Source organism: Trichosurus vulpecula, chromosome 1, assembly GCF_011100635.1.
Source record: "Trichosurus vulpecula isolate mTriVul1 chromosome 1, mTriVul1.pri, whole genome shotgun sequence".
NCBI lineage: Eukaryota > Metazoa > Chordata > Mammalia > Diprotodontia > Phalangeridae > Trichosurus > Trichosurus vulpecula.
In genome coordinates, this window is record NC_050573.1 from 497,227,256 (window position 1) to 497,241,980 (window position 14,725).

The 14,725-nt window shown below is 46.7% G+C and overlaps 1 protein-coding gene across 1 annotated transcript; it reads left to right on the top strand.

Annotated features, from left to right (window-relative positions):
• Positions 1–1,667: 1,667 nt before the first annotated feature.
• On the top strand, positions 1,668–10,768 carry AQP3 (aquaporin 3 (Gill blood group)). Its single transcript, XM_036739996.1, has 6 exons — positions 1,668–1,930; positions 6,671–6,797; positions 7,258–7,395; positions 8,392–8,510; positions 8,938–9,155; positions 9,403–10,768. Exons 1-6 carry the CDS (start codon positions 1,823–1,825, stop codon positions 9,569–9,571), a joined length of 879 nt encoding a protein of 292 aa, XP_036595891.1. The 5' UTR covers positions 1,668–1,822; the 3' UTR covers positions 9,572–10,768.
• The last annotated feature ends 3,957 nt before the right edge of the window (positions 10,769–14,725 follow it).

The following is a 14,725-nucleotide window of genomic DNA, read 5'->3' on the forward strand; positions in this document are numbered from 1 at the left end:
GAAGTTTCAGCTTCTCTCTCAGCTAGGAAAGAGTGTGCCGCATTTGAAGTCAAAGGACTTGGGTTCAAATGCCGACTCTGCCACTTAATACCCATGTGATAGTGAGCAGATCAGGTCATCTCTCAGAGTCTCAGTGTCTTGGACTGTAAAATGGACTAGCTAAGCTTTGAGCTATGATACTGTGAACTTTAGCAGCTGATCCTAGCTCTGCCCTATCATGCAGAACAGTCCAGCAACAGCATTTATTAAGAGCCTACTATGTGCCCAGCATTGTGCTATGAGTGCTGGGGATTACAAGGAAAGGCAAAAAAACAGTCCCTGCTCTCATGGAGATCCTAGTCTGATGAGGGGAGAAACTAGGGACATAGAAAATATACACAGAATGGATGGAAAGCCATCTCTGAAGGGAAGGCTCTGAGGGTGGAGGTAGGGATTGACTGGGAAAGGTCTGCTGCAGAAGGTGGGATTTAAGCCATCTGAAGGTAGCTAGGAAAAGTAAGAGGCAAATTTGAGGAGGGAGAACAAAGAGCCCGGGGGCACATGGCCATACAGAACATATACGGTCATACAGAACATACAATACACACAGCACGTGTGATCTACACATGCGGCACTGTTTAGAGCACATGACTGTTCAGATGGAAAACGTAGTATCCGAGACTTAGAGCTGGAGGGACCCAGTCCAACTCCCGCATTTTACAGATGAGAAAACTGAGTCTCGGAGAACTTCTCTCCCTTCCGATCCTACACCACCCACCTTCTTGCCCTTCCTCACACACTACACGCTATTTCCCGACTCTGGAGCCTTTCCCCCCGAGGCTCTCACTCTTCCCCTCCGACTACTGGCTTTTCCTGTTGTCTTCAATCCTGGGTTCAAATGCCACCTTCTTTAGGAGACTTTTTGTGGTCCCCCTATTCCACTCCGCTCTTCACCTCCCCCTTCTCCCTCCCCACAGCGAGTGCCTTCCCTTTGGAGTTATTCCCATCCAGTCTCTGCATATCTTGTATATACATAGTTGTTAGCTAGCATGGTGTTTTTTTCCCCGTTAGAATACGAGCTGCCGGAGAGCGGGAACAGTGAGTGGTTTGCCTGTCTTTGTATTAGCGTAGCGCTAAATAAATCCTTGTTGACTGACTGGAGAAAGATTTGCTTCTAAGAAAGAGGGAGCGAGGACCGGAGAAGAGGGGGACAGGGGAGGTGTGGAGAAGGGGGACTCAGTACTCAGCGGTTGCTGCTTCGGTCCCTATTCCTCCTCTCAGTAGCTAAGAAGAACAAGCTTCACCTCTCTCCAAAACCCCAAACGCCGGTTACCTAAAGCAAGGGCGAAAGAGGAGGGTAGAGCGAGGGAGACCGTGGAACAGAGGTCTTCCTCTCCCAGTTCGGCTCCAGGCGAGGTGGGCCACATCCTAAAGCTGCTTGGGAAATTTTCTAGGGAAGAAAAATTGTCAGAAGGGTTGGGGGGTGTTGCGTGGCGTGTCGAATTCGTCCCTCCCCAGGAAGCCCATAACCGGCGCGCCCCTCTCCGCCTTTACGAGCCTGAGGCTCCGCTGGGCGGGCGGGGAGGCAGGCAGGCCAGCGGGCGGGCGGGCGGGGCGAGCTGGGGGGGCGGGCAGGGGCCGCGGAGGCCGAGCCTCCTTATAAAGCACGGTCCCGGCAGGGGCTCCGCAGCGCGGTAGCGGAGGGTGCGCTCTTGTCCTCTCCCGTCCTCTAGCCCTTCGCGCTCTTCGCTCTGACACCTGAGGCTCCGGCGTTCCCATACGGAGCTCCCACACGCGCTCTCACGAGTACTTGCCCCACGGCACTGCGTCCCCACTCCGAACCATGGGCCGTCAGAAGGAGCTAGTTACGCGCTGCGGGGAGCTGATGAGGGTCCGGTACGGGCTGCTGCGCCAGGCTCTCGCTGAATGCCTCGGGACGCTCATACTTGTGGTAAGGGAGAAAACGGGACTGAGCATACGCGGGACAGGAGGACTGGAGGAAGTGCGGGGCTCGGGGTGGGGGAGGGAGTTTCTTTTGTAAGAAAATTCTTTACTTTAATTCCCCAAGTCCCCAAAGAGATCCCACCTCGTACCTTCGTTGACGTTTCCGTTCTTTCAAAGCTGTCTCTCTGTCCATCCGCCAACAACCGGACAACCCTGTCCTTTCCATTAGCAACAGCTCCATCAGGGGCCGGAATGACAGCGCCCACCCTTAGGGGAGGTGCTAAGGGCCCCGCTTGAATCCTTGGAGGACCCCCAAACCTTCCACCCGACACATCTCCTGAAATCCTGGTTCAAACCATCTTCAAGACGAGAAGGTCAAAGGGTCCGGCTTTTGCCAGGAAGGAATGGGGTTGAGACGGCTAGTTGGGGATTATTAAGACAACAACGTCTGGTCCCTAATGAATAATTAAACCTAGAAAAGTCCAAAAGTTACACCGAATAAAAGATATTGAGATTTGGGCTCAGTAGGCGGTTAGGATTACTTAAGGGATTCTTCTCAAGTATCTGGGGATGACTGTCTTGTTCGGTGGGAAGATGTTGTCCTGGGCTGGGTCCTTGTAGATAGGAGGGCGATGACCTTAAATTTGTCGGGCTGGGAAGAGGAGTGATTGAGGCCTCAGAGCACGCTAGGCTTGAATCCTATCTCTCTCACTCATCTCTGTGACCTTGGGCAAGTCACATAACCTCCCTACGCCTCAATTTCCCAAATGTTAAGTGAGGGAGGTGGGCTAAAGAGATTCTGTGGTCCCTGCCGCCTATACAGCTGTAATCCTGTTTTGGAGAGAAAAATGAAATTACCTTCACTTTGCTCGTGGTTGCTCTTGTAACTTCTATTGCCTTTACTTTCTTCCCCTGTTATTCCTCAGTGACTCTTGCTTATTTTTACCCTATTCCATGGTAGCCAGTTAGTTTCTACTGTGTTACTTTTGATTATAGTTGCTCTTAATTATACTTAAGTTACTCATTTACATTTATCATTTATTCTTAGTTACTTTGTCGTTGGGTTGTTTTTTTTTTTTTGGTATACTTCTGGTTATTCCTCTTTCCAGTTACGGCTCTTCACTCCCTTTAAGCTGAGCCAAGCGGTCTATGCAAATAGAAGCCAAAATAGAATAGAAGGGTTGGAACGTGGTGGTGGGATACGGAGGTCGGACTGAATATGGCTGGAGCAGGGCAGGGTTTAGGGACTAGATCAGGGTGAAGCTGAATTGGGGTGTGTGTGCCCCGCGTGTGTATGGAATGGGGAGTGTCTCCTTATCTATTGCCCTAGGTTCTCTGGCTGGTGGAGAAGCCCAGCGGTCAGAGTGCTGGAGGCAGTTAGGAAAGGGTATATAGATATGGGGCACCCTGGCCAATTAAAACGCAGAGCACTGAACTTTAGGACATAACCCTTGTTTTGAAAAGAGGGGGAGACAAGGAGAGAATGCATTTTGCCACTACCACCCTTGCCCCACTGGAGAGTGGCAAGGCTCTACCAGCCATCTGGAGACATCTGCATCCCTCACGTTTGCCATCAACTGGCAGAAGGGGAGGCCAGGACTGTAGGGTGGGATTTGGAGGACCGAGGTGTGTCTCTGTGTCATCTTTATTGTCAAGGCAATTATGTCAAGGCAAGACAGTTCTATTTTCTTGGCAAGAGAGGAGGGCAGGGCTTTAAGGTGGAGTTTTGGGACGGAACTAGGTCCCAATGTCTCTTTCTCTCCACCCCTCTCCCCCTCCCATGCATATACATGCATTGAGGCATTAGAGAAGGCAGGCTTGGGAGTGGAGCTCACTGGTCCTGAGAGTCCATTTCTAACAACTCCATAGGATCATTCCCCCTGCCCCCACCTCAATGCCTTCAAAACAGGCATTTCTTTTTTTTTTTAATTATTTTTAGTTTTCAACATTTACTTTTATAAAATTTTGAGTTCTAAATTTTCCCTTCCCTCTCCTACCCCCTTCCCAAGGTGGCATGCTGTGGGCTATTCACGTACAATTGTGTTAAACATATCTGCACATTAGTCATGCAAAACAGGAATTTCTAAGATTTAAGTGGAAACTGGGTTCCTATTTTTGAAGGAAGCCCCATCCTTCTCTCTTTGAGCCTCAGGTGTTCTGCTCTTCCATTGTGAAATGAGAAGAAACTGTGCTGGGATCATTAAAGGTCCTTGGCATGGGAGAGTGCTCTGCCTGTCCCACCAAGGGATTTGAAGAATAATCTCAATGCATACTGGCGGAGGATTGGGGTGTGATGTTTGTGGAGGTGCCTTTCAAGTGTATTTGGGCATGTGGGTGTGGGTGTTGGTGTGCCAGTGAGAGCTGAATGAGCTTGATGAACCAGGTGGAGAGGAACTTTATTTTGGAAAGAGGGGACAGGGGATGACTCAAGAGCCCTGGGGATAGGATGATGGGACAGGGGTAACCCTGGGTGGGTTAGGGTAAAGGGTCATTGAGGTTTGAAAGTCTCTAATGGTTCATCTGGGTGGGGAAAATCTTGTGTCTAGAGAGACTTAGTGAGGTTAGATGTCCAGAAGAGAGAAAGCAATTCCTTTCTCAAAGAGGGGAAGGAGGAGTGTTGCTGAGAAGTGGACAGACCCCCAACACCATCTGACTACTAAAGAGAGGAAGAAGGGGACAGTAGAGGGAGAAAGGAGAATAGGCCAAGATGACCTCCAGGGTGAGGAAGAGGAAAATTAGCCAGGAGGAGACTCTTGGTGAACTGGCTCCTAGCCATCCCCACCCCATTCCCTGGCCTCTGGAACTAGGCCAGCTCCCCAAACAATTGGCAGAGTGGGGTGGAGGCTGGGTCCTAGGCTAGGCCAAAGCACAATGCCCCAGGGCTAGGCAATATTTTCCCCTGATGCTTCACCCCAACTTTTGTTCTTTGCTCTTTTTCTGTCAATTTCATACCTTTGGTCTTTACCTACTTACCTATTTTTATTCAGCTGGGGTGGAATTTCCTGATACTTTGGTGGCACCCCCCTTGTAGATACAGTCTTTCTGTCTGTCTTTGGATGTCTCTCCTATCTACCTCCTCTGCCTCCTTCGTTTCTTTCTAGGTTCTGAAAATGTTTGTTGAATTGAGTGCACTGAAGATTCTCCATGTGTTTTTGTCCTTTTCTCTGTCTTTCCTGTCTTCCTTTCTCTCCCCTCTCCTTTACACCCACTACTTTAAAAAATATCACTTGAAACCATATCTTTACCTTCTTTCTCCTTCTCTCCAGAGAGGAATTAATTAAGGCTCTTCACACCTCAGTGGGGCAAGCATTCAAATCATGTAAACATTTATCCATTTTTCCACACACCACACCTCCTCCCCACTTACCCTCCTGGTGCTCAGCCTTGTGCTGTGTTCCCAGAGTGGGGGAGGGGGAGAAGAGTGGAGAGACAGAGATTAAACAATAAAATCCGGCTTAAATGCCAGCTCAAGATAGCAGTATAAGAAGTTGAAAGGCTGAAGAATTCAGTACCTAATGAGTGGCATTAAACCTAAGGCTTGTAGGAACTCACAGAAGGAAAAGAAATTAAGGAGGACTTGTCAGGGCATGGAGTGTGGGTGTGTGGGTGTGTGGGTGTCTGTATCTGTGTGTCTGTGTCTGTGTATATGTGTGTGTGTGGGGAGGGGATTGTTGGGGATTTCACTTTAAGGATCTTGCCTTTTGCCTGCAACTGAGGTCTGGAGTTTGCATATTTGTCTCGGAGAGAATTTTTGTTTTTGTCCTAGTCCTGCGATTTAATCCATGTGGAAAACTGTAAGAAAACTCCTTCCACCAATGCATACGCCCAGCTGTTCCAAAATGTACAGTCTTCTAGTGGATAAGACCTAGAAATCCTGACCCTAGACTAGCACACTGTCCTGGTCTTTCCCCAGTCTTCCTTCTTGTCTGTCTCATGAGAGGAAGCAATGTGTATGGGTGACTCCAATTTAGTCTTATCCCTTGGGCATCTTGATTCCATATTCATCCTTGGAGATGGAGGGCCAATGAGGAGAGGATGAAAGAGGAAAGACTCCAAATGAGATGTTTATAAGTAGATCATTTTGATCCCTTGAGACCAATTTTGGAGGTCACTGGATCTTATAGGAAAAGGGATGAATGGGAAAAAAGAAAGGATGGAGGTTTTCAGAATCTTGAAGGGGATTTTCTGAGATCATTAGATATCTATGGGAGGGGGGAGGGCCTATCAGAGGACCGAAGGCTGAAAGATATAAGAACCTTGTATTAGAAGAACCCTGGCACAAAATAATTATAATCCCTCAAATTTGTATAAAACTTTCCAGTTTTCAGATCATTTTCCACAGACACCTATAATCCTATATATAATCTTGTAAGCTTGATAGGGAAGGATCTAGACCCCCAGTTTGTTGATAAGGAAATTGAAACTTCAGAAGGTTAAAGGATGGCCCCAAGACCACACAGTGATCGAACCAGAACTATAAACACAGTCTCATGATTCCTAGTGCAGTGCTCTTTATACTGTCTTTAGCTCCTTATCAGATGACTTTTTTCAGCCTACGCTACTTATTATTTTGTAGGAGGAAAGTCTCCACCAGCAGCAGGAAGGAAATTGGCTAGATGGTAGCATGAGGCTTCATAATGGGGTGTGCATGTGAGCCATAAATGGCTTTCTCTTATGTAGGCATGGATGAGAAGCCCCCATGCCACGTCGATGATCCTCAATCTCACCTCATATTTCTCCAACACAGATGTTTGGCTGTGGCTCCGTTGCCCAGGTTGTGCTGAGCAGAGGGACTCATGGTAGCTTTCTTACCATCAACCTGGCTTTTGGCTTTGCAGTCACACTCGGTATCCTTATTGCTGGCCAAGTGTCTGGTATGTCCTCTCCCCCTTAACGTCCTCTTCCTTACTCGACATGTGGAATGCCTCCCTGAGATACTGGAAACACTTGGACCTGTGGGCCCTTTCCCCAGACTGAAGGGATTCTGTCTGGTATCTTAGAAACCTAAAAGTGAAACCTCCCACCCCATGTAGGAGATCTCTCCATAGTATCTTTGAAAAGTGGTCTTTCTGACACTACTTGAACATTTTCAGTGATGGAAAGCCCACTCTCCACAAGATATCTCACTTCGTTTATAGAATATATTTTTCCTTATATCAAGTTGAAGTCTGCCTCTTTGCAATTTTGATCAATTGGTTCTAGACTCTTAGGGGTAAGCTAACAATCAGGACCTTAACTGGGGATAAGATATTAAATACCTACCTCCTCTTCTTCTATTTTACCCCGCTATCTCCCCCATAGCTATGTCTGAATGGTTGTCTTCTCTCTGTCCAGGGGCCCATCTGAATCCAGCTGTGACCTTTGCTCTGTGCTTCCTGGCGAGGGAGCCCTGGATCAAGCTGCCTGTCTATGCACTGGCCCAGACATTGGGGGCCTTCCTAGGAGCTGGGATTATCTTTGGGCTGTACTATGGTGAGGATACACTAGGATTCTGAACTCTTTTCACCTCCATACCTCCCCCCACCCTTACTTCTTCACCTGCCCCTTCTATTCCTCTCCTTCCTTTTCCCTCCATTCCCTCAACCCTCAGTCATTGAACTTATCCATAGTGGCCAAGTGCTGACAGAGGGGCTGCCCCACCCTGCAGCCACCTGAGTACATGACTCACTGGGGCCCCCGATGAGGGGAACAAAGGGAGGAGCAATGGAGGGGAGGGATAAACAAGTTGGGTAACACCAAGAGATTCGTTACTCAACACCAACCTCCCCCCCAACTCTGATGTAATAAGGTTCTTATTTTTTGGTTATTTTATGTCGCCTTTGTGGAGCAACATATAAATTCCTTATCTTCCTGAGTAGCCTACATTGGACTAGATTATGGAATGGGTGTGACAGCACATCCCAAGAAAGCATTCTCCTTAGTCCTTTTTTGAAAGGGAAGAGCCAATGATAATGGTCCCCCAGGGTTTGCAGGGCATATCTTTTCCGAAGAAGCCTATGCTGGGGAGTCGGGTATGAGATGAATAGGAGGGCAAATTCTATCTGGGAAATCTGACAGCTTTTCCCCACCTCTCACCCTTCCCATCTTTCTGGGACTCAGAATGTAGGATGGGCTCAGAGGAAAAAGGTGAAGGGCATAATATAGGGGAAAGAACACTGACTCTGAAGTCAGAGGACCTGGATGCTAGGTAACCTCGGACTTCAGTTTCCTCGTCTGTAAAATGAGAGGAAGGGCTTGACTAGATTGCTCCTGAGATTCCTTCCAGCTCCAGATCTATGATCTTTGGAGTCCCCAGAAATTGTGTGTGTGGCTTCTCAGTGGGCTGATTGATGTGGGGGTGGGGAAAGGGGAGATAACATTCTCACGCTTAACCTGCCCTTGGAGAACTCTTCCCCTGCCTCGACCTACATAAGGGGAGATGGCGGGGTTCCACTCCCATCCTTCACCTCTGCTTTGATCTTTCTTCAGATGCAATTTGGGCCTTTGCTGGTAATGAACTTTTTGTCTCTGGCCCCAATGGCACTGCTGGCATCTTTGCCACCTACCCTTCTGGCCACTTGGACATAGTCAATGGCTTCTTTGATCAGGTAAGATGCTTTGGGGTGAGACTGTCAGCCTCTCTGTGCATCCCCTCCAACCCTCTTGAAGGAGACAGGAGAAGCTTCTATCTCCATTGCAGCAAATTCATCTAGCTGGGGAAATAGGACTTAAATGAGAAAGGAGGAAGCAGGGTGGCACATGATGAAGGAGGAAGATCTTATAGCTCCGATTCCAAGTGCTGGGGGAGCTCAGAGTGAGCCAGTCAGGGATGCTTCCTTGGGGGTGGTGGACTTGAATTCAACTTCCAACGACAGGTAAGTTTTAGATAGGCAAAGAGGCAAGGGAACATCTGGGCAAGTGGAAAGGGACTTGTAGGCAGCTAGGGCAGTGAGATCAGGGGACTTAAAGCTTAGGGATACAGTGAATTTGCTATGGTCCCAAAACTTCCTCTTAATCTTGATTCTTCCATCCTAGTTCATTGGCACAGCATCACTCATCGTCTGTGTATTGGCTATTGTGGACCCTAACAACAACCCAGTTCCCCGAGGTCTTGAAGCCTTTACTGTTGGTATTGTGGTCCTGGTCATTGGTACATCCATGGGCTTCAACTCTGGTTATGCTGTTAACCCAGCTCGAGATTTTGGTCCTCGCCTCTTCACTGCCATTGCTGGCTGGGGTTCTGAGGTCTTCTCGTAAGTAATAGATGCCCTGCTGCCTCCCTCTTTCAACTTCTTTGACTCCCACTTCCAGCTTCCACATTGGTTCCCTTCGTTGTATTCTCCCTGCTTTCCAATCTCTCTCAAAAGGGCCATCAGGGCAGCACTCAATGTCCTTCCAGCTATCCTGAAATATATACCTTATTATAGACTTGGTAAGGAGGGGTGGCTGGGCTATACCAGGGGACTCACACAGGTCTCTCTCCCTTTTCTTTCTCTCCAGAACGGGTCGGCACTGGTGGTGGGTCCCCATTGTCTCACCGCTTCTTGGTTCCATTTGTGGAGTTTTTGTCTATCAGCTCATGATCGGTTTTCACCTGGAGACTCCACCTCCTTCCACAGAGCAGGAGAATGTCAAGCTGGCTCATATGAAGCACAAAGAACAGATCTGAGTGGAGAGTTACAGCTCCCTCTCCCTCCAGGATCCCCACTCCTTCCCCTAGGAACTAACACTGATAGGACTGTGCCAGAGACATACCCCCAAAGCAGCCATAGCCTCCACCTCTCTGGTCCCCATCCCTCCCACTCCTCTGGCCCTGGGAGACCCTTTTCTGAGGGCTATGTTTAGCAATAATGCTACAAAAAAAAAAGCCCCCTCAAACCTCTCTCCCTACCCTAGGGGTTAATGAATCCTTGGGAATCGTGGTCAGTATGGGTTTACAATGGATGTTGGATTTAAGCCATGCCCTGAGATTGCCAGACCTGAAATAAGATATTTGCCAGAACTAATAAATCACTTTGAGTTCTTGGGAAGGTTCCTCAGAGGGAGAAGGAGAGGGGAAGACAATAGCTAGAAGCTCAGCAGATGTGTGAAATGGTCTAGATATGTGAGAGATACAAAGGTGTGAAGGTAGTTACAGATATATGAGAACATTTTAGCCTTGGGAAAGCCTCAGATTCATTCATTCATTAATTCATTCATTGCAAATATGGGAGAAGCTCAAATGAAAGGGATTCCAAATGGAGACATGTTAGATGCATGAAAGGCAGTGCAAATATAGGAAAAGTCCAAATGCGTGTGTATGTGTGTGTGTGTGTATGTGTGTGTGTCCAGGTATATTAGTGATTACAGATGTGTGTCAACTGAGATATGTGTGTGTAAGGGGGAGGGTACATATAGATATATATGTCCTAGAAAGGAGAAAGACCCAGAAGTAGAGGATCTTCCTCGACTTTGGGGAAGGGAGCATCAGAGAGAGCAGAAAAACCTGTTGAGAGATATTAATTTGCCTAGGGATGTATGTGTGTGTTGGGGGGGGACTCACAATTTGAGGTTTGGAGCTCTGCATACAGGCAGAAGCCATGTGCATGTTCGCAGTCTGAACCATGACTGAGGGGGTGGGTGCTAAGTACAGGTATAGGTTTCATTTTGGCAAATGTTACACAGCTGGGGTTGGGGGCCTTCCTTCCCAGACCAATACCTCTTGTTCCTTGCTCCTGGGTGTTCTCAGTCCCTCCAGGCATTCCCAGGATGGGTCAAATGAGGGTGCCTATTCCTTAAATACTCCTTATTCACTGTGTGGATACCCCCACCCCAGTATATTCTTTCTTGTATTTTTTAAAATAAAGACATTTACACAGAAACACAGAAAACTTGTTGATTACTGTGGGTTTCTTTGTTCTTCATCTGTTTGGTTTTTTGGAGGCAGTTGGGGTTGATTTGCCCAGGGTCACATGTCACATGGCAAGTGTCTGAGGCCAGATTTGAGCTCAGGTTCTCCTGACTCCGGTGTGGGTGCCCTATCCATTGGGCCGCTTAGCTGCCCCTCTCTTGTTCATCTGGTGACATGTAAAGCACATTCAACCTGAGTCCCTCCCTCTTTCCTTACAGGAAAGGGGGTAGGGGGGTCTAGGTGGAGAAAAAATAAGTCAAACCTACCCAAATGAATTAATATGTGTAAATAAGCTATGATAGATTTTTTATATGATGGTTAGATGGATACAATCAAATTAGCTTATGTGTAAAACACTTTGTAAACTTTTAAGAACTATGAAAATGTCAGTTCCCCATATTCACAAAAAATCTTTGGGTGTCCGGCCCTATTATTCGGTCTCCCTGGCGACTCTTCATGGCCCCATTTGGGGTTTTCTTAGTAAAGATACTGGAGTGGTTTGTCATTCCTTCTCCAGCTCATTTTACAGATGAGGAAACTGAGGCAAACAGGGTAAAGTGACTTGCCCAGGGTCACCCAGCTAGGGTGTGAGGGTCAGAGGTCACATTTGAACTCAGGTCTTCCTGACTCCAGGGCTGGCTCTCTATTCACTGTGTCACCTAGCTGCCCAGCCCTAAGGGCTCTAATAATAGCATTTATGATGCTTTAAAGATTGCGAAACACTTTGTACTTATTTGATCCTCTCAATAACTCTGTGAGATAGCTATTGTTATCATTCCTATTTTATAGGTGAGGAAAGGGTTTATAAATAAATAAGAGAGGTTAAGTAACTTGCCCGAGGCCACACACTTGTTCAGTTTCAGAGGTAGACCATCCTAACTCCAAGCCCAGAGCTTGTACAATTTACTGCCTTAGACACCCAAGGTCTGTCTAGGGCAATGGGTTGCCTATCATGATGCGCTTTTTCTTTGCCCTGAACTACATTTCCTTTAAGGGAATGGTCTAATTTCTCCCAGGTTTGCTGCAGTTTAGCCCCAAAGTCTGAGTTTCAAAGTGGCTGAGCAATCCACTGAGTTCTGGGAAACATTATAGTGTACCCATGATGGTTCATTTGGATAGTGCTTTCAATTTTGCAAAGTGCTCAACCCTGTGAGGTTGGCATTAGAAGTAGAGATCTCCTCCTTTCATAGACAAGGAAGCAAGCTCAGGGAAACGGAGGCAAAGAGAGCTGGATTTGGACTATCTGCTCCTCCTCCAAACACCCTCTACTTTTCTGGTCCTTTTACGTGTGGTCTTCCTCCATTCAAATCTTAACTCTCTGAGGGCAGAGGAACAATCTTTCTGTTGCAGCATTAGGCACCCTACATTCAAATCTAAACTCTCCGAGGGCAGAGGAACAAACTTGCTTTCTGTGTCTTGGACGCATGTAATAAGTGCTGAACAAATTCTTGATTTAGAGTCTGAGGGCCTATGTTTGAATCCGCACCCTGTAACTTTAGCCAATTCCCTCTACCTCTCTGGGCCTCAGTTTCTCCCTCCATGAAATCAAAGGGTCGTATTAAATGGTTTCTAAGATCCCAAAGTGTGAGAACCAAATGGAGGACCTGGACTCAGATCTCAGCTCTATCCCTTAATAGGTGTGAAAATTGGGTAATTGAACCTTCTACCCCAGAACTCAGTTTCCTCACCTGTAAAATGAGGGGGCTGAACTAGATTATCTGGTAGTTCCCTTTCAGCTCTAAATCTACTATCCCATGACCTCTCTCCCCTCCCCCAGGAATAAACAAACCCAACATCTGAAATTGTAGATCACATGTTTTCCTTCTTTATTTCTCATTTTCTCCTTTCCTGGTTTTCCTCTAGAGTTTCACTGGAAACAAAAGAAGAGAGTGGGGGGGGGGGGGCAGGTGGGAGGGAGACTGGGCTGGGCGGGGAGGAGTATATTTAACTCTATGAGAACCAAAGGCAGCTCTGCCTGATAGGGGTGAACCCCCAGAAGGTGGTCTCACAAAACTGTAAGTGGAAACTAGAATCCAAGTCTTCCCAGTTCTCAGAGTTTTGCTTCAGGGGAGGGAGGGGGTAGGGTGGTTACTCCATACCCTGATTCCCATGCCCCCACCCGCCCCCAGGGGTGGGCCTGGAATGCTCAGAGAGGGAATCCAGCCAACAGAGTGTTCCTTTCCAAGAGCCCTAGGGGAAGGGTGGAAAGAGACTTAGAAGAGTATAGAACTAGCATGCCCGTCATGGTAAGAGTTTCAGAGCAACCTCTCTATTCAAAGCCCCAGTTCACTTGTTCTCGGAATCTTAGAATTTATATCCAGAAGGACCTTAGTCCAATGCTGCACCCAGCGCCTGCTATGCTCGATCCTTTCCACAACAGCATGGCGCCATGGCAAGGGTGCCAAGTTTGGAGTCAAACACTGACCCTGAATTGTTTCATTTCTCCTGGCCTCAATGTTCTTGTCTGTAAAAGGAGGGGGCTACACTAGATCCTTCCTAGGCCCTTACCAGCCTCAGTTTCCAATGAATTCCCAGGAACTTGTGACCTCATAGAACAATCCATTCCATTTTTGGACAATTCTAATTTTTAAAAAGGTAGCATGATATGGTGGAAGTCATAGGAAAACCTGTATCGTCGGCAAGTCACCTCATTTCTTTGATCCTTCATTTTTTATTTTTTGTCTTTCTTTGTATCCCCATGCTTAGTATAGTGCCTGGCACATAGTCATAGCAACTAGAATTTATATAGCACTTTATGGTTTGCAAAATGCTGTACAAAACTTGTCTCATTTTGATCTTTACAACGACCCTGGGAAATAGGGGCGATTATTATCCTCACTTTCCAGAAGAAGAAACTGAGGTAGAAATGAGTGATATGACTTGCCCAGGATCACTAGCTAGTAAGTGTCCGCAGCTGGATTTGAGCTCAGGTCTTTCTGGTTCCAGGTCCGGTGCTCTATCTGCTGGGCCGTCTAACTGCCTGCAGAAGCCTGAAGAAGATACTTAACACTTATTGACTTGACTCGACTCGCACTACATACGTCTTAAGGTTGTTGTGAGAAGCTCATGTTGTAAACCTTAAAGCACCGTGTAAGTTATTATTAATAGACAACCCTTCCTTATTAGGAGCTTAAATCTATCATGGCTGAAATTTTTCCTAGACCATTTTCTTTGGATTTCTCCTTCTCTCCCATTACTCTTGACCTTGCATTGTGGTTGTTTGTGTACATCCCAGTAAAAAAGCTGCTTCAGGGCAAGGACAGTCATTTTTATCTTTGTATCTAAATATTTGTTAAATGGATGAACTACCAATCGATCCTTGTTCCTGACATTGTCCTGACTTAATCTGGGAGTTCAGGTTTGGGATTAGAATGAAATGAAAGACCATCTGGCAGTTAACCAAATTAAGTGTACTTAGCCATAGCATGGGAAGGATATTTAGAAAGTACATAAACGCTGGTTTAGGTAAATGCAGTCCCCCTCATCTCCATGCCCAAATTTGTCTGCTCAATCCACTGATCAACAAGATTTAAGTACCTACTACATGTCAGGCTTGTGGTAGACACTTGGAGATACCAATATGATAAATGAAACAATCCCTGCTTGCAAGGAGCCTGAATTCTTTTTAAAAAAATTTATTTATTTTTAGTTTTCAACATTCACTTCCATAAGATTTTGAGTTTTAAATTTTCTTCCTCTCCCTCCCCCCTCCCCAAAATGGAGTGCAGTGTGACATAGGCTCTACATAGACAATCGTATTAAGCATATTTTCACATTAGTCATGCTGTAAAGAAGAATTAGAACCAATGGGAGGAACCACAAAAAAGAAAGAAAACAAAACAACAACAAAAAAAGAGAGAGCAAATAATATGCTTCCATCTGCATTGAGATTCCACAGTTCTTTCTCTGGATCTGGATAGCATTTTCCATGAT

What these genes read in the sequence shown, in the direction of transcription:
- AQP3 (XM_036739996.1), top strand. Translation starts at nt 1,823, where the DNA reads ATGGGCCGTCAGAAGGAGCTAGTTACGCGCTGCGGGGAGCTGATGAGG. An exon ending in TATTGCTGGCCAAGTGTCTG is followed by an intron (nt 6,798 to 7,257) that starts GTATGTCCTCTC and finishes CTCTCTGTCCAG; the next exon opens with GGGCCCATCTGAATCCAGCT. An exon ending in TCAATGGCTTCTTTGATCAG is followed by an intron (nt 8,511 to 8,937) that starts GTAAGATGCTTT and finishes CTTCCATCCTAG; the next exon opens with TTCATTGGCACAGCATCACT.